The sequence below is a fragment of the Canis aureus genome, chromosome 9 (assembly GCF_053574225.1).
Source record: "Canis aureus isolate CA01 chromosome 9, VMU_Caureus_v.1.0, whole genome shotgun sequence".
In the NCBI taxonomy this organism is placed as follows: Eukaryota; Metazoa; Chordata; class Mammalia; order Carnivora; family Canidae; genus Canis; species Canis aureus.
In genome coordinates, this window is record NC_135619.1 from 36,885,886 (window position 1) to 36,905,789 (window position 19,904).

General features: G+C 41.8%; 1 protein-coding gene across 8 annotated transcripts in view; it reads right to left on the reverse strand.

The window, feature by feature from the left end:
- Nucleotides 1–19,904, reverse strand: part of ARMH4 (armadillo like helical domain containing 4) — a 163,020-nt gene that overhangs the window by 112,468 nt on the left and 30,648 nt on the right. For 4 of the 8 annotated variants that reach the window (XM_077909430.1, XM_077909438.1, XM_077909434.1 and 1 more), the window contains exons 1-2: nt 15,855–16,012; nt 4,421–5,846 (exon numbers count right to left, since the gene is read on the reverse strand). In XM_077909430.1, the coding sequence (XP_077765556.1) occupies nt 4,421–5,846; nt 15,855–16,001 (1,573 nt within the window). In that variant the 5' untranslated portion in view covers nt 16,002–16,012. Of the gene's footprint in view, nt 1–4,420; nt 5,847–15,173; nt 15,195–15,854; nt 16,013–19,904 lie in introns of those variants that run through there. The other 4 variants (XM_077909436.1, XM_077909435.1, XM_077909433.1 and 1 more) reach the window with 3 other exon arrangements.

Genomic DNA, 19,904 nt, shown 5'->3' on the forward strand with positions numbered 1-19,904 from the left:
GTATTTGCATTTATTTTTTTATTTTTTTTAAGATTTTATTTATTTATTTATGAGAGACACAGGCACAGACACAGGCAGAGGGAGAAGCAGGCTCCGTGCAGGGATCCCGATGTAGGACTCGATCCCGGGACTCCAGGATCATGACCAAAGGCAGATGTTCAACCGTGGAGCCACTCAGACGTCCCTGCATTTGCTTTTAAATCATAAAAGAGAATGAAACAGACCTCAGTTGGGTCCACTTTCTTTCCAACATTACAATCCCCCCAAATACATTATTAAATACTATTTAAGAGGGTCAATATTAGCTCCCTTCCTAGGCAAGGGTGATGCTGGAAATTTCCAATACTGAGCCACTATTAAAACTTAAGTTTTAGGGATCCCTGGGTGGCGCCGCGGTTTGGTGCCTGCCTTTGGCGCAGGGCGCGATCCTGGAGACCTGGGATCGTGTCCCACGTCGGGTTCCCGGTGCATGGAGCCTGCTTCTCCCTCTGCCTGTGTCTCTGCCTCTCTCTCTCTCTCTCTCTCTCTGACTATCATAAATAAATAAAAACAATTAAAAAAAAAAAAACTTAAGTTTTAGGGGATCCCTGGGTGGCTCAGCGGTTTGGCGCCTGCCTTTGGCCCAGGGCGTGGGCCGCGTCGGCTCCCAGCATGGAGCCTGCTTCTCCCTCCTCCTGTGTCTCTGCCTCTCTCTCTCTCTCTGTGTCTATCATAAATAAATAAAATCTTTTTAAAAAAATAAAAAATAAAACTTAAGTTTTAGAAGACCCTATTATCCCTCTTTTTTTTTAATACTAATTCTAGATACATAGTGTCTTAGCAAGTCCAGTAAGTTATACTATGAAAAATAACATTCTAGGGATAGCTGAAAAGATTTTCTCAAAGTTTTTATTAATGACATCATGGTATTTCCTATTACTTAAAATACTTTTCCTTGAAATCAATTTATTTGCTTTAAAATAATGTTTGTACCTTTTTTCAGTCTAAGTGGTTCCTTCATTTGGTCCCCATTCCATTTGGACTATTTTTTCATCTGAATTGAAGAGATTCCTATATCTGATGGATTGATAAACTAGGTTGTAAGACAATATAAGTTAGAGTAAGTTCTTACATATGCTTCATATTTGCTCTATGTGACATTAAGCTTTTTTCTTTCTTTTTTCTTTCTCCAATAACACTGATGGTAAATCTCTCAAGAGCCAGGATTTTCATTGCCCTTTTAGTATCCAGCACCTAGGACAATGCTCTGCTTGCCATACAAAGATAATATATTGTTTTATCTTTTTAAGCAGTATGCATTCTCCATGTTGCCCTCATTTTTGAAAACATAATGAACACTTTTGAAACATATAAAAATAAAAATGTGCAGGCTAAGGTCATAGTTTCATGAAATAGGAAGGACTATCAAAATGGCATGGTGCTTTGAATGGGTGACTGCTGTCAGAGAAAAAAAGAGTAAGATCTAGAAACAGTGACGAACATTTTAAAAATATCATTCAAAATTTCTCCACATCTCTCTCTTATTCTCCTTCCTACAGAGAAAAAATAATATGATAATTATTATAGATTACTTTTAAAATCCGATCTTCATTTGAACCTGTGTAAGAATAAATTGAACCAGAGAACTGATAATAATCTCAGGTTGCTCATCCGTTCATAATAAACAAAACACCAAGAAATCATTGCATATCCCGAAGAAGATAATGTCATAAGTAGTCTCTGGGTCCTTAAATGATTGGCATTTGAGTGTTTACTTCTGAAAAAGACATAATCACCAGAAAATGAATAGAAAGCTTTTTGGCTATTCTCTGACGACTGTGTCAATAATCTGAGTTTTTCTTTTCTTTTCTTTTTTTAAGATTTTATTTATTTATTTATTCATGAGAGAGAGAGAGAGAGAGAGGCAGAGACACAGGCAGAGGGAGAGCAGACTCCATGCAGGGAGCATCAAGCCTGACTTGATCCCAGGTCTCCAGGATCAGGCCCTGGGTTGAAGGTGGCACTAAACCGCTGAGCCACCCGGGCTGAGTTTTTCATATTCTTTTTAGCTTGAACAACAACAAAAAAAATTAAAGTGAAAGGAATTATTTAACAGTTCCTCTCTCTACAAAGAACAGTTAGAGGGCAGCCCGGGTGGCTCAGCAGTTTAGCACTGCCTTCAGCCCAGGGCCTGATCCTGGAGACCCGGGATCCAGTCCCACGTCAGGCTCCCTGCATGGAGTCTGCTCTCCCTCTGCCTGTGTCTCTGCCTCTCTCTCTCTCTCTCCCTCTCTCTCTCTGTCGCTCATGAATAAATAAATAAAATCCTTAAAAAAAAAAAAAGAACATTTAGAAACTTTCTGATTGGGATGCCTGGGTGGCCCAGCGGTTGAGCATCTGCCTTCCGCTCAGGGCATGGTCCCAGAATCCCGGGATCAAGTACCCCATTGGACTCCCTCCAAGGAGCTTGCTTCTCCCTCTGCCTATGTCTCTGCCTCTCCTTCTGTGTCTCTCATGAATAAATAAATAAAATCTTAAAAAATAATAATAATAATTTGAACAATGCAGGCAGTCAAACTGGATAATTTCATTCTGAATGGTTCTCTGTGTTCACTTACTCATCCACTGACTTCGTATTTATTGAGCATCTACTAGGTACCATATACTGTGTGATGTGCTAGGAATAAAAAGAAGTTGCCTATTAAGAGACTGTAGTGAAGGGGTGCCTGGCTGGCTCAGTCAGAAGAGCATGTGACTCTTGATCTCAGTGTTCGTGAGTTCAAGCCCCACACTGGGTGTAGAGATTACTAAAAATATAAATAAATAAACTTAAAAAAGAGAGAGACTATAGTTAAGTGAGGCAATTATGACTAAGTAAGGAGCATATTCAGTAATCAAAATAATAATCAGAGACACCTTGGTGGCTCAGCAGTTGAGCGTCTGCCTTCAGCTCAGGGCTTGATCCCAGGGATTCTGGGATCCAGTTCCTCATCAGGATCCCTCTAGGGAGCCTGCTACTCTTCTCTCTCTGCCTATGTCTCTGCCTCTCTTTCTGTGTCTCTCATGAATAAATAAAAATAAAATAAAATCTTTAAAAATAATAAATAATAATCACCAAATTCATTTTACTTTTTAGTCTGTATTAATACAAGCTAATGTAATTCTAATACATAAGCATCACAGATTCAATTATGCAATGAATAATCTAGAGTTATATTACTTTATCCTCCAGGAATATCTTAAAGTATTATGGAAAGTTGAAGTAAATTGTTCAGTCGTATCCAGTATCTTCATGGTCATGGAGATCCAACTCTCTTAATGGAATTTAAAAAACCAACATACAAAACAATTTCTTAAGGTTCTGTGAAAACTTACAGTATACTAGGTCTTTCCGTCTCTAAAAAATGAATTGGACATGTAAAATTTAATCTTATAATTTTAATTCAATTTTAACATTTTATAAAACACATTACTAATTTGGTATTTTCATTAATTAGGCTACTTAGTTGAAGCAACAAGATATACATCTTTCAAAACAATTTGGAGGGAGCAGATGCACATTATACTAAGTCTATCCTTTCCTCATGCTGTTATCTGACTAAATACACATAATAAAAGAAAAACATTATCCATCAGCAACAAATGTAAGACTCATCAGCTCACAACATTCACAGATATAAAGGCCAAGAAGAAGTAGCGCAGAATCAAGCCGACAGAGAGGATTTATCAGTATTTGTTTGTTTTGTTTTGTCTTTTTTTCTAGATAAATTTCTTTTCAGGAAAACAAAGTCAAAGAACTCCTATGGTTAATGCTATAAGACAGATATTTATTTAAAGCTTTCTGGTAAGAAATACCAGGAATATAAGTATCTTTTGCAACAATGTGTAAATAGGTATTCTATACTGTTTATTAGATCATTTAAATATACAGCTCATTCTTTAACATTTTCCTGAGGGTATACATTTTCATAATAACATATTTGAAAATTATCAGCCTATATCAGAGTTTCTCAGTACTGTTGACCTTTTGGCTCATAAAAGTCTCTGTGGATGGGGATTTTAGGATGTTCAGCAGCCTCTCTGGCTCCTACCTACTAGATGTCAATGGCACCCCTTTGTTATCACAAGGAAAAATGTCTCCAAAATTGCCAAATGATGGGGGTAGGGACAAACTTTTCCCGGTTGAATACTATGACCTGTATGCAGAGGTTATATTTGGGTGTCATTTTATATAAAATATATTTTTATTTGTTTACTCTTGCTTTTCATTAAAACTTAGATAACTTACTTCTAAATTATTGCTTAAAAAAAAACATAAAATAAGACCTAAAACTAATACAATATTAGATGTCAGTTATATCTCAATTTAAAAAAAAAACAATAAAATTAGATTGAAACATTCCAAATTAAACAAAGTTTGTGTTTTCTTTCTTTCTTTTACCTTTCAATGTATTTCCCAATGGTTGATGCGCCTCAGATTCATATTCTGAGATGGGAACAGTGGTCTCTAAGAAAAACATGGGATCATTTTCCTTAGTAGACTCCATGAAGTCTGCAGTATCTTGGAAGAGGCTCACAACAGAGACTTTCCTATCTTCCATAGGACTTGTGGGAATAAAGGAATTCTGATCGGTGACGGCAGATGATCGCTCCTCCCCATGGGCCATTAACAGGGCTGTCCCCAAGTGTGCTTCCCCTTCTGACAGCCCCAGAGCCACATCTGCAGCCTCTGTCACAGGTTTGCCCTCTTCCATACCTTCCATAGGGTCATTATCGATCTCTTGGGCTGTCTGAGACATTTCCATTCCCACCTGAGTCTCTATGTTGTCTCCAAGTGTGGGGGTCTTTATCTGGCTTACACTCTCTAATTTGGTATCATCCCACTCATCACTTAGGTCAGAGGCAGCTGGAACAGCTGTGCTGACACTCACTGTGACTCCCGTGGCTCCCAGCAGCCTGTCAGTTTCTGGCTCCACACTCAGGGTGTACTCGGAGGTTGTGAGCCAGTACTTGGTGGCAGTAGTCTGGGTATGATCAGCTGTCATCTGCGAAGGTTTCTCCCTATCAGGCGTGGGGCTCCCAGGCTCCGTGCCTGCTATGGGCTCAGCACCAAGAAAAAAAGCTGCCCCATGTTCTGTGCCTGCTTCAGATTTCTCAGTCCTTGGATTAGCAGTTAGCATTTCTTTAGTATCCACAGCAGATGAAGGTAAATATCCCAGACTAACTCCGTCCTGACTTTCAGTTGCAAACAACTGATCATCCACATACTTCAGAAAACCCTGTGTTGCTTCTGTGGTCCCCTCTCCAATGCGCTGAATGATGGTACTACTGAAGTGTCCCTCCTTCTTATCGATATGCAGACGAGCAGTTGCAGTAATGGGACTGGTTAGCATGGCCTTGGAAAGTCGGCTTTCAGGAGACACCCTCTCTGGCTGGCTGGAACCAAACCTTGCAGGGACTGCTGTCTCAGTAGCAGTGTAAATGCTAGGGCTATTAGGCTGCATGAGCCCAGCTCCTATGGGACGAGCTTCTTTGTTAGTAGGAAATACTTTATTTAATGATGTTGCTGATGGTCCTGCTAACACCATCACTGGTTCTTCAGAGACCACCAACTGGGGAGCGCACTTTGACGTAATAGACTTATTTTCTAGATCATCTGTGTTCATCCTCTCAGGCTGCCCCGTTTCTACATGAACATGTGCTATCTCCCTTCTTTCCATTTTGGGGAAGGCCACACATTGTGTGGCAAAGTTGAGAAGTACAAGGCTACAGAATGCCAGACAAATGTGCAATACAATTGGTCTGCTCATAGTGGAAGAGGAATGTGCACATAAATCAGCAGAGTTGACAATTCCAGTAATTGAGTCCTGCAGAAAAATAAAGCATATCAAGCTATCAAATAAACGTATTTTGTAAACAAGCCCCTTTAAATTAAACCGTAAGTAAAACAATCTTGACTTCATGCTCAGAGATGGTATGGAAGAGACAGCTGTTCTATTTCTTTGTACCTTTGAGACTTGGATAACCCAGTTCACTTTTCCCTGCTGAATTTTGCAGCTGATTTAACCTGAAGCTCTCTAGAAAAGGTACACATAGTTCAAGTACTTAGTTCATTGTTTCTTAAATATCTATTTAAAAAAATTACCCTTGAAGTCACATTTGCAATATTCTCCCCCAAATTCCTCTATTACCATATAGTCAAATAACTGGAGAAATAACATGTTCAAGATATGGAAAGTAAAACTTACATTTACTTATATTACATCAGAGAATGTTTCAAGTATTGTTTAAAATTATTAAATATAATCATAAAATACTGAATACCAGTAATATTCAAGAGGTTTAAGTATACAAATGATTTTCAATTAAAATTTCTCTCAAGGGACACCTAGCTGGCTCAGTAGGTGAAACACGTAACTCTTGATCTTGAGGCCGTGAGTTCCAGCCAGTTTATTTATGTAAAAAAATAAAGTTTTTTTTTTATTTCTCTTCAAAACATTTAAATTATTTCTTTTCTCTGTAATAACTATAAAAGTTATAGGCAAATCTTTGATGTTTCAAAATTTAAGGAGCAGAAAAGTTAAGAGTTAATTCAAGTAAGTGTGTTTTTAGGGAAAAAACTTTAAGAGAACCAAAACACATTTAAAATTAGCAATCTTTACTGAATCCATACTATTATAGGATTGAGATTTATTGCATTTTTTAAAGAAACTACTCACACTCTCGTTAAAACTAAAACTATATCAAAACTGCTAATTTTCCCCAAAAACTTGAGCTTTAGTTCTTTTTTTATCTACTTTGCTTTTTGGGCTCTTTCTTTTCCCATCATCCAAAATTTCTCAGATGCTATAGATATTCTAGGAAATTAAACCTAGGAATGAAAATTCTAAAATAAAAACTTAAACTTTATAAAAGTTATTATTTTTCCTTCTTTCATGTCTAATCATTAAACTACTTGGGTTAAGCATGTGATGCGCACACATAAAATATAAAAATTTATGTTTTCATAGGGTCTTCTCCCTTAAGAAGTTCAAAGCTTTCCCATTTAGTTTCTGGTCTTTTTGTGACCAAAAAAGACCAGAAAAGGTCAATTCCTTGGAGCATGATCTAGACAGCTGAGGAAAAAAGGAAGGCTGAATGAATATGTGCTATCTCCCTTCTCCTTTTCTACACAACAAAAGAGGATTCCCTGGATTCGAAGCTGAGGCCTCCTGCCAAACTACCAGCACCTCATAAATGAGGCATCTTGGAAAGCACCCTCCAGGCCCAGCCAAGGCTTCAGATGTCAGCTTCAGCTGACATCATGACTGCAACTTCTTGAGAGACCTTGAGCCAGAACCACTTTAGGGTAAGGTAGTTGCTTCCAAATTCTTAATGCATGGAAATGGGATGAAATAATAACCATTTACTGGGGCGCCTAGGTCCACAGTCACTTAAGCATCTGACTCTTGGTTTCAGCTCAGGTCATGATCTCAGTGACATGAGGTGGAGCCCCATGTCAGGCTCAGGCTCCGTGCTCACCATAGAGCCTGCTTGAAATTCTCTCTCTCCCTCCGCCCTTCCTGATTGTGTGTGCATACTCTCTCGCGCATGCTCTCTCTCTCTCTCTGAAATAAATTAATTAATTAATTTTAAGCATTTATTGCCACCAAGTTAGAGATAATTTGTTACATAGAAATCTTAAATCTACAATACTTCAAGAGAATATAGGAATGAAGTGATGTCATGAGGTGCCATGTGCAGAAAAGGAACAGCACATATCAGGGATCAGAAATTTAGCAGCAGAAGAAAACTGAAGCCACGACTAGGAGAAAGCCACCACACCCCCTCAGGAATCCTCAGAGATAGTGAGAAGGATGGTAAGTTTCTCCATATGTGGGATGAAAGTCTGTAACAATTTTATTTAAATATTAAATTATATACAGGCAGCTAGCATTGTTTTAAAAGGAGAGAATATGCGAAAGATATTTGATAAAGAGGGAATAGCATGTCCCAAGGCATGTCAACATTCTGAACATTAGTTATCACCATACTTTAAACGATCCATAAAGAATTCCACTTCCAAAAAAAAGCCCACTTCATAGTCAGGTAACATATTTGGTAAGAGTATTTGACTTGCTGTTGCTGCCTCTAATTGTACTCCTTAAAACAAAAGTATAGTGGACACCTGGGTAGCTCAGTGGATGAGTGTCTGCCTTCAGCTCAGGGTGTGATCCTGGGTCTGGGGATCGAGTCCTGCATCAGGCTCCCTGCAGGGAGCCTGCTTCTCCCTCTCCCTATGTCTCTGCCTCTCTTTGTGTGTCTCTCATGAATAAGTAAATAAAATCTTAAAAAAAAAAAAAAAAGGAAAGGAAAAACAAAAGCACAGAAGAACTATAAAGCAAGAATGTTCACAGTGGATGAAACTACATCCTTGTAGAGACAAGTTGAACTAAGAAACTGTATATAGTCAAACATATATAATAGCTATAGAACTCTCTGATCTATTCTTCCCTGAGCAAATATTTTTCCCACTTAGTGAAATCTTACTAAATGTCCCAGACAATGTAGGGTGTGGCCTAAAGCCTTGGACTATATGATCCCATGCTTCTGGATAAAAGCCTGGAAAAAAACAAGCCATCATAAATGACAAGAGAATTTAGAGAGACAAGGACCTGAATCAGAAAAACAATTCCTGAGTCCTAGCTTTATTGTTGTTAAAACATGCTATGGGATACTGTGCAAATGGCCTCAGTCCTTCCTTTGACAAAATGGGGAGTTAAACAAAAAGTATTATAAATCCCTTCTACCTCCATGATTCCATTTTCACATTTTATCTACAGGACATAACATTAAAATACAAATGTTTTCATATTCCAACAATCATGCTATCAGGTAGGCAAGGCATTCAAATGATTGAATGGATGTTTCACAACTTATTTATATGTTCTGGAGTCATGTGGACTGAGAGGCAAATTTCACAAACAAATTAGATTAGGGGAGGCAAATCATAAAGATTTAATATAACCTCAATTGCCTTTCCCAGACAGAATTTTCCTTCAAGGTTTTATTTTCAGCTAGATCTTAAGCTTTAGAATTTTTGTGTGAAGGGAATTTTGCCATTGCTCTAAAAGACTTTCCTTCTGTAATTAAGTGTCAGCCACCTGCTTTCTAAATCCAACTAGAGAAAAAATGGGGGTGAACTGCAAGCCTATTCTATGTTTGTGTATTGCGGCCATATGTTCCTTCTCCCCACTATTCAAAAGCAATGCCTGAACTTTAAAAGAAGCAGAAAAGACAGCCTATAAGAACAACAGCAGGGAGCACGCCTCCAACTCAGATACATTGGTAAATGACCTTCAAGTTCTAGGTCTTTCTCCATCTTTCAAAGCACAGTGTAAGTTCACACAGCCACTCCGGTGAGGATGGTGTCCCCCCAAGTGAGAGCTACATGACATTAGCAAATAAAAAAGAAAACGCTGACAACTGTCAATTCAACAGCAATATTTCTAAAACTAAATAATCATCTATAATCATATGTTGAAGGCTATAGGCCTTTTCTTTTCTTTTTTCGCCCCTCAACATTGTATCCCCTTCCTGGCAAAGAGCCTGGCACAGAGAAAATGCTCAGTAAATATTGGCTGAACAAACAGAAGAATGTCTATAGCCTGCTTTGTTGGGGAAGGGGAGGGTAGGGAAATTTCACTGCTAATTAGTACTCTGTGTCTTAATTATCTTAAATTAACTCAATCATAAGAATATTTAACAAACAAAAGAATATTCCTCTAACTTTTCTTTCATACCATGGCAGTGCTGGTTTCTTTCCATGATTAGCCATCAGTGCAAATTAATTCAGGTAAATAAACTCTAACCACATTGCCGAGAGTGGATATTGGCTTCTAACAGCTTAGAAAGCATCCTTTTCAGAGCAAGTCAGCAGCACTTTGTCTATCACTTGCTATCAAGGTATCCTAATGGCTCTGAGGTCCTCTAAACAATGTACTGCATTTCTGCCACCAGTGGGCAGATAAGCTGTTCTGTCACCCATTATCTTTGACAATCTTAAATAGATACAGTCCAGAATCTGTCTCCTTGTCAAGTCTAGGCATATGCAAGTCACAAAGACAAATGAAAGACAACATAAAAAATACAGACTTAGTCACCTTGTTAGATTTAATAATCAGGGTTTTTTTAAACACTTGGTCAACATTTCTTCCAACTAAAATGTATACTATTGCTCAGTGTGTTACCAAAATGTAGGCACAAGGGTAACCAGCATATGAGAACATTCTCATCGGTGGCAAAGCTAGCTTTTCAAAGGAAATGGAGTTCCATGTATAATATAGAAGGAACATGAGCATTGCCCTAAGAGTACTCAATACACAGAAGACCTATAGAGTATGCCAAAAAACTGGTGACAAACTGCCTGACATTTCCCTCTTCTTGGGACAAACACAAATACCATAAATAGCTATTCGGGGAAGAAAGTTGTCTATAGGGTTTTGGGAAGAAAGCTGCCTAATCTTAGATTCTTATTGTCTCCTGAAAGAAATTTGGATGACACCTCAGACACACCATCTTCTTCACCTAAACTTTGGTATCATCCTGAACTCTTCTCTAAATTCTAGATTCACAGCTTCTGTGGATCCTTTCCTCATAATATCTCTTGTAATTGTCCTTCCCATCACCTCACTAGATGGTTATTTTAACGGTCTCTCAACTGATGATGCTGTTCAGACTTTGTCCTCTCCAGTTCATTTTACACAATCTAGATGGTTTATTCTTAAGAATAAAAATGACAATGTGAGACCCAGGAAATTTAACAAAAATCCCCTACCCCTGGACAAGCAGAGCAGGACTAACTCCATTTTATGCTGCACCCGCCACCTCCTGTATGACCCCCACATGACCTGCTTATTGCTTAAGGCGCTGCCCCACCCTAGTCGAGCCGCTGGGCACACCCTTATCGGAAATCTGCTCATAACAATGTAACCTGCCTTGTGCCCGCCAAAACTGCCCGCCGATTCTGACCAGAGCGAGAGGCCACTATATGGTCTCTATAGGGTGAATCGTGATTCAATTGACCACCTGCGTGTGGACCGACATGACTGTGCAACTTTCTGCGTATCCCATGGGCCACTGGCCCCCATAAAGCTGCTACGCCTCTTAGCCTCGGGGTCCAAGTCCCTGCTCCGCTGTGTCGGGTACACTTGGACCCAAGCTCAAGCATCGGTGTCGGCTCCTTGGTGGTTTCTTGGATTCGTGATCTTCGGCCCAGCATTCAATAACCCATAAAAAATGGCCACCATTTGGAGGATGCTATGCGCCAGGTGTTGTGAGTGCCTTATGTAAATTAGCTTATTTAACAACAACCTAATGAGATAGACACTACCATAATCTCCACTTTTTTTTTTTTTTTTAGAAAGCTACAGACTTTATAGAGAACAATTAACTCGTCTATGAGATCATGTCTGTTTTTTTTTTTTTTTAAAGATTTTATTTATTCATGAGAGACACAGAGAGAGAGAGAGAGAGGCAGAGACACAGGCAGAGGGAAAAGCAAGCTCCATGCAGGGAGCTCAACATGGGACTCGATCCCGGGACTCCAGGATCAGGCAGGCCCTGGGCTGAAGGCAGCGCTAAACTGCTAAGCCACCCGGGCTGCCCTCATGTCTGTTTTTGAACTTGTGAATTCTGTCAGACTTCAAGTTTTCTCCCTTTGCCAAACACATCATTTAATGTCACCAAATTGCCAACTGCTGAACTCCACATCTATAATGTAACTGGTTACCACTAGTGTCCTGTACTCTACTCATCACCAGCTGAGTATACTGCCCTTATGGGCCATACTCATTTTGGATCCCCAAGTTTCGCTCACAAGACTACAGTACCCAGAACACTCCCTCCTTCCTTACCCTGGGTATCCAAATCCTGGCCCTGTCCTGTTTACTAACTGCTGTCACAAAAAAGCCTGGTCCAATCTCTTCCCACCCTTCTCCCAACTTCTCCAACACAAAGCATCAGATCTGTAAGTCATGCCACTTCAAACAAGAGTATGTTCTTTGCATGCAAACACTGGTGTTTTAGCTTCTTTTGTTTGCCATGTAATTACTAATAATGGTAGGCACACAGAGGAGGTGTTCGATAAATATTTGCTGGAGTGTAGCAAACATAAATAACTGTTTATTTATGTGAATGTGAAAAAGGATGTTCAGAGTCTCCATTTTATGCCATAAGATTTTCAATGACATGCCAGGGTCTACCCATGTCTAATTGTGTATTTTGTTCATCACTTGGCCAATTTTGGCTACACATTCAATGTATCATTTTCATAAGACTAATGACCACCTGTATTCTCATTTCTGCTATATTTTAGGTTTTCAAAGATTTTATTTCCATAAAAAAAAAATAGATCAGGGGCACTTGGGTGGCTCAGTCATTGAGCATCTGCCTTTGGCTTAGGTTGTGATCCCAGGCTCCCACAGGGAGCTTGCTTCTCCCTCTGCCTATGTCTCTGCCTCTGTCTCTGTGTCTCTCATGAATAAATAAATAAAACCTTTAAAAAAATAGATCAATACTTCCAAGTGACAAGTCTCAGAGCTTCAGGTTGACTCGCTTCCCAATGACCCCCTCACCTCTTAAAAACTAATTGATTCTTTGCTTGATGAGAGGAAAAAGAAACTCTTTCCCTTCTTTGCTTATATCTTAATAATCTTTCCATTTTGTACTTTCTGATCCTCAATAATTAATTTTTCATCATCTTACCTTTTCTTTTTTTTTTAATCCTTAAGGTTCTCTTGCCAATGCTATTTCACTTGTCTAAAGCTGAGTTTATCAAGCCACTGACCCTATTAGCCCATCTGTGGCACACAGCATTACAGTACCCCATTTCTGACTCACTGTGTTATTAACAACTGTCATTGGCCTAATATATTGGCTTTAGGATCATCTGGCCCCCGTCATTCTTCACTTTAAATTAAGGAGCTAGCTAGAATGACAGATGATCCTTTCAGCAGCATGTTTGGCCACAGTGGAAGGAGGGAGAATGGAGTAACCACAAAGAAAAGCATAGTTCCCCAGGAGGAAAGCAGCATCAGTGCTGACAGGGAAGAGGGTAAGTGGGCTGGGGTGAAGAAGGTCACACCAGTAACTACCAGCAAAGTGCTCTACCATCCCTGCAGACCACAACTAAGTTCTACGTACACTGAGCCCAAGAGCTTTGTTCTCCACGATACGGCAATGTAGACAAATGCTGATGTCGGTGCTTATAACCCCTAGCACATCATCCTATCCCTGGGAAAAGAAGCCAAACTGAAGATTTAAATATTGGCTCCAAGTACCAGTCCACCTTGGGCAAATCACTGAAACTCAGTTGCCTTATTATAAAGCGGAGGTGACAATGCTCATTCTCTTCCCTTTTTTTTTTTTTTTTAAGATTTTATTATTTATTCATGAGAGACACAGAGAGAAAGGCAGAGAAGCAGGCTCCACGCAGGGAGCCGGATGGGGGACTCATCCCGGACTCCCGGATCACGCCCTGAGCTGAAGGCAGACGTTCAACCACTGAGCCACCGGGGGGGTCCCGCTCACACTGTTTTCTTCAAAGCGTGGAAAAGAGACAAAGCGTGGTAAGAGACATGAAAACAGTCTGAAGAAAAAGTTTTAAGTATCATTCAACTCAAGACATGTGAGTGTGATACCAACACACATTCCCCCTCAAACTACAGCAATGTGAGCAATTTGAACCATCCATAACATCCTTTTCCCCACTAGGTATTTCCACGGAGCTTCCTCTTTCAGCTTCTCCTGTGGACAAAATGACCTGGGAATTGCCTGATGTTTGCAGAATCCTGCCCTAATCCATCTTGGTCAACAAGCTCTTCTCCATCCATCACACAGTTCTTTTCAATGACCCAATTTGATATTTCATTTCTGTTCTTTGTGGTTTATAAAATTCATTTGCTTGACAAGATCTCTAAGTACTAGCTGGCATTTAAGGAGAAAATAATCCCCAGGTAGACATTTCAAGGAACAAACATAATATCTGACATTTCAAGTTGAAACCTGATTCAGATACTTTTCTTATAATCACCCAGTAAACACAATATGGAAAAACAGAATTGACCACACATTTAATTAGGGGATGAGTTTTCATTCTACAGAGACTAAACCCAGCTTCCCTATATGAGAAAAAAAAAATTCAATGAACAAATATGCAACTCCATACACAACTTTTCAGGCAAACATCTGCTAAATATGAAGAGTGAAGTACATCTTAGTTGAAGAGTGGAAATGTTCTACAACAGGTAAGCCCATCTTCCTCATTTTGATTCTATTCTTGCATTAAACCATTTCTGTAACAGCAAATTAAGATATTGAAAAGTCTAGCAAGAAACACCAGAATATAACAGTGAGAAGCCTCCTCTGAAAACAAAGACAAATCCGCATCTCCCTAATTGGCTCTGTTGCTGTAGCTACCTCAGACTGGTGAGTCTTGGGAGTTTTGTGAATAAACACAATCAATATCAAGTCTGCTGCGTAAGTGTTTGGTTCATCATTAAGACAAATATAACAGCTCTACCTCAGTCATAAGAGTAAGACCACTCTTAAATCTTTATTGTGTGTAAAAGCAGCAAAACTGTGATACTGTGAAGTCTCACCCCAGTTTTGAGTTTCTTTCAATAGATGCTACAGAGGGCTTCTGCTGGCAAATGAGCAGAAATCAGTCAATGACTTTAAACACGCTTGGCTTCAACAGTACTCCTTGGAGTCCAAAAGTGTGGTCAAGGAAATACACAAAAAGTTAGGGGAGGCATGCAAATTCTGGCCACACATTTTGCTTCCTACAGAAGTCCATCAGAACCCTAGAATGGTTTTGTGAACCACTCCTGCTCCCCCTTAACTCTCTAACTAAAACTTCCAAAGAGAGAATGCAGACACCGTAAAGCATCCTCTCTCCTCTCCTCCCTATCAGCTCTGCCCCGAAATTAGGTGCCAAGATCCCGGCAGCTCCTCGAGCTCGGCTTGGTAAAGGCAAAGATTTCTCATCTTCGAGAACTCCAAACTCTTGGGAGTCCTAAATTTTATTCACCCCGGCTACCTTCGTTCAGCCAGCTCACCAGTCAGGGGTTACATGCGTGTTATCTACGCAGGTCGGGTTTTCTCCGCGACCAGGACGCATCTGCGAGGTCTGGGCACCTCCAGGCAACACCTACCAACCATTCTGTAGTGTCGGGCAGCGCCTGGCCTCCTCCACGTCTATCCCACAGGCCCTCTTTCCAACTAAGCGACCTTTCCAAGCAGCATCCTCCTGCCATGTCCGGGGGGACCGGTCAGGGTCTGAGCGAGGAGGCTCCGTGGCATCTCTGCGCTAAACACTCAACTGTTGGTTTTCTGCAAAGTAGCAGAACACATTTCGGTGGCCGCCGAAGCCCCTCTTCTCTCCTCGGCTGCCGGACACTGACTGGCACCGGGGACATTACGATCGATGTTCTGAAAGGAGCAAATCGGAGTCCTGAGGAACTTCTCCACCCCAGCCGTGAGGTCGGGAGGGGAGCGAGAGAAGAAAGAAAAGCCCACACAAAAGCAGCCAGCCCTCCAAGCCCCGCCAGCACAAAGGCCCGCGCGCTGGTGCGGAGCCGGGAGGCTGGGCTGGGGCGAGGAGTGCGGCGAGTCCTCCGAGGCCTGCGCGCCGCGCCCAGCGCGCCCCGAGCGGCCCCCGCGCCCCCCGCGCCCCGGCACAGCGTCCCGGCGGGGGCTCGGGGCGCACGCCCAGCGCGCCCCGGGGTGCCGCGCTCCCCGGACCGCAGCGCTCCCGGGGCGACCCCGCGCCGCCCGCCCGGAGCCCGGGCTGCAGGCGCGGCCGCCCGAGCGGCCGGAGCCGGGCCCGTGCTCACCTGCTGTGCGCCTTCAGCCGAGCAGCGCGCGGAGGAGAGCGGCGGCGCCCGCGCTGGGCATCCCCGGCGCGGCCCCTGCAGCGGCGGCGGCTCCCTCTGCCGTCTGGGACGCCCGGAGGAGGACGCTTCGCTTTGTTGCTTATTCATGAGGCCGCGACGAGAGCTGGCGATTGGGCGGCGGAAAGATGTGCCCGCCCCGCCTCCGCTGGCACCGACACCCGACGCCGTCGCCTCACGCCCCTCGGCGCCCACTTCCCCGCCTGCGCCCCGCGGCCCCGGCAGAGCAGAGCGGAGCGGAGCGGGCGGGGTGGGGTCCAGCTCGGGTCCCGGCTCCCGGCGCCCCGCCGGAGCCCCCTGCCCTGCTGTCCCTCCTCAAAGCCCGGGCTTCTGCGGCCGCACTCGCCCAGTGCCTACGGCCAAGGCACTGTTTTCGCTGGAAGAGTCCGAATTTCTCTGGTCCTTGATTAAGGCAAAGGATGCACGTCGGAAGCTGCAGCGTATTCCTTGTGGAAACTGTTCAGGTGAGGCGTGCCTCTAAGTAGGATCGTGTAAAGTAACCCTAAAAGTATTCCTTTCTCAGAGAAGTTAAAAATAAGTGCTAACTAGTAAGTATGGTTTATTGAGCCCTTACTCCTTCTGAGAACAATGCTAGGTGCTTCGATCTGCTCAATCGACTCAATAACTCTGAAAGAAACACTAGTAATACCCATTTAACAGGGAAGGAAGTTGAGGCTGAAGGCTGTGTAAGTTGCCCGAGATCTTATAGCTAATGTGGGCCGCCTGGAATTCCTGACCTCCATTCTTGGGTCTGTCAGTGATTTCATTTACTTTTTCTATTAGCTCTCATTATGGGTAGAAAGAGATATTTGGACTCTAAAGGCCCTTACTAGAACAACCACCACCTGACATTTGCAAAGCACTTTTCACATACATTATCCCTTGCACATGTTAATTCCCTTCATTATAATAGCTTGTCTTAGTCCTGTTTTGTAGTAATTTGTAAACACCTTCCAGACAGAGCAAGGTCTTTTTTACCTTTGACCCCTTACACCTAACACAATGCTCAAATATGCCCTGTTACCTTACCCATTCCACCTCTCTTTAGAAGAGATTATATTTCCAGAAAGGTTGTCAACAAACAGTTGTTGAATGGAATGTGATTGGATTGAATTGAATATGTCAGATCCGTTTTTATGTAGATTCGATGTAATACAATATAATACATTATACTGTGACCAGGCCTTCTACCTGAATTCAATACCCACCAGGTGGATAAACTGTACCCAGCCTGACCAAGTTGTGTCTCAACATTTTATTTTTATGTCCATTGTTTGAAATTTACACCCTATCTCATAAAAACAATGTTATATAGTATGGTAAGATTCCCAGCTAGACCACAAAATTGGGCCTACTTGACCCAAATGCAGGTAAATAATACTGATTAGTAACAACCTGACTAATCAGGTTAGACCAGAGGACCAAAGAGAAGAGGAGAAGACAAGAGAATAGAAAATGATTCCAGCTCCCCAGGCCTCTGGGACCAGCTTTATATAAATATTTGAAATATCCAAAGTTTCATTGACATCTACCTGCCTCCCACTCTGCATCCCTTTCTAACAGCCTAGTATGGTCCTTTGAGACCCATAATACTCTAGGTCCCAACTACAAAGCTCAACTCCCCAGATCTACCTTACACTCAAAGTTTTCCATTCTCCAAAATTACCATTCTCCCATAGTAGAATTCTTTCTTTTTTTTTTTTAAGATTTGTTTATTCATGAGAGAGAGAGAAAGGCAGAGACATAGGCAGAGAAAGAAGCAGGCTCCTTGCAGTCCCCCGATGTGGGACTCAATCCCCAGACCCGGAATCATGCCCTGAGCCAAAGGCAGGCGCTCAACCACTGAGCCACGCAGAGGACCTCCATAGTCCCCATAGTAGAATTCTTTTCTCCTTTTCCTCAATACAATCATTCAGCTTACAGTAAAAGTGATCTTATTGGAACTCATTTATACTAGTCCTTTATCCTTTCCCAAATGGTTGGTATTGCTTTAAAAAATTCTGATTATTGCAATTTACCTCAACAGCTGCTATTGGGTATGTGGAGTGATGATAAGACCCATTCTTCCACCCCAGCACACACACAAATTGTAAATCAGGGAAAGTTATATCTAAAAGTCAAATCAATAAGTCCACTCATGGGCGCCTGGGTGGCTCAGTCAGTTAAGCATCTGCCTTTAGCTCAGGTCATGATTCCAGGGTCCTGAGATGGAGCTCTGTGTCAGACTCCCTGCCCATCCGGAGCCTGCTTCACCCTTTCCCTCTACCTTTCCCCACTTGAGCTTGCTCTCACGCACTCTCTCTGTCAAATAAAAAAATAAAATCTTTAAAAAATAAAATAAATAAATCCACTCACAATAAATGTTTTTAACCTTTTATGGGTAAAGCAAGAAATCCTATGTATAAGAAAATCTGGGAACACCCAAAACCCCGATTAAAGTAATAAGAAAAGAAGCTGAGGAATGAAGTTTTGGGGTTCTCAGATTTAGCAAATAGAAATAGAGAATGTGGGCAGCCCCGGCAGCCCAGCGGTTTGGCGCTGCCTGCAGCCCAGGGTGTGATCCTGAAGACCTGGGATCGAGTCCCACATCGGGCTCCTTGCATGGAGCCTGCTTCTCCCTCTGCCTGTGTCTTTGCCCCTCTCTCTCTCTCTGTGTCTCTCATGAATAAATAAATAAATAAAATCTTAAAAAAAAAAAGAAAAGAAATAGAGAATGTCTGTGTAGTATTTGGGACATATTTATGCTAAAAATATTATTTATCTGAAATTCAGGTTTAACTGAGCATCCTGTATTTTACCTGATAAACTTTGCAGTATTAGATGGTTACTTCATCCTGGTTGGTCACGCCTTTGTGTCAGAAAGAAATTGGTCACATGTAGCAAACAACTGGATAACCAACCCGAAGGGTGGACAATGTCCATTCAAATACCATCCAGAGGGACACCTGGGTGGCTGAGCTGTTGAGTGGATACCTTTGGCTCAGGGTGTGATGGGCTTGATCCCTGGTCCGGGAATTAAGTCCCACGTCATCGGGGTCCCTGCAGGGAGCCTGCTTCTTCCTCTGCCCATGTCTCTGCCTCTCTCTCTGTGTCTCTCATGAATAAATAAATAAAATCTTTTTTAAAAAATACCATCCAGAAAGGAGAGTCTTGGCAATGCAAACTTGAGCATTATGGCGTCCCTGACAAGGCTGTCATTACATTGGGTAGAAATGCTTCACAGTATACCAACTGATTCTCTTTATTCTGATTCCCATGTACCAAGTAACTATCTGACAGCTTGACTTCCCATGTATAATGTCTTGAAGATATTGCTGAAATAAAGATCTGTGAACTGGATTATGTGTGTCTATTTGTAACAAATCTATCTTCAATGCCCACAAAAAGTGGGTTTCTGGGTTTCTGGTCTTGCAAAAGCAAGAACGAGACCCTGAGTAGGGCTGACATCACCAGTATAAGTACCACTTAAAGGCTAACATAAGGGCTCTTAAAAACCAGCTGGCAGGACTTCCCCAGACTGCACCACTGTTTCCTGAGGATGTTTTCAGTTTTAGTTTGTTTTGTTTTCATTTGAAATTACACCAGCAACAAGGACTTGAGGCAATAGAACAAAATGAATGAGAGAAGCATCTGAGGAAAAATCTTCCTGGAAGGCTGAGTTTACCTGGAAATCACCTCACAACTATTGCTGTCTTAACCCTCTGGCCTCCCCTCCCTTCGTTTTTGAACTCTCTAAAACTCCTTCCTTTGATGTTTTGATCTTACAGGTTCCCAAGGCACCCAGCAAAGAGGTTCTGCCATTAAAGAAGAAGGACAGGAGCTGCTATGTAGAATAGGAGTCATTTGAAAATTGCATATTTAAATCTTCACTACAAAAGATAGTCTTTTCTTCTGACCTTCCTAAAAGTTTATGAACACAAGCTTTTCAGCATCTTCCAATGTTCTCTGCCCAGCTACTCTCAAGACCCTAATTGTTTTGGAGACTTCTCAGTT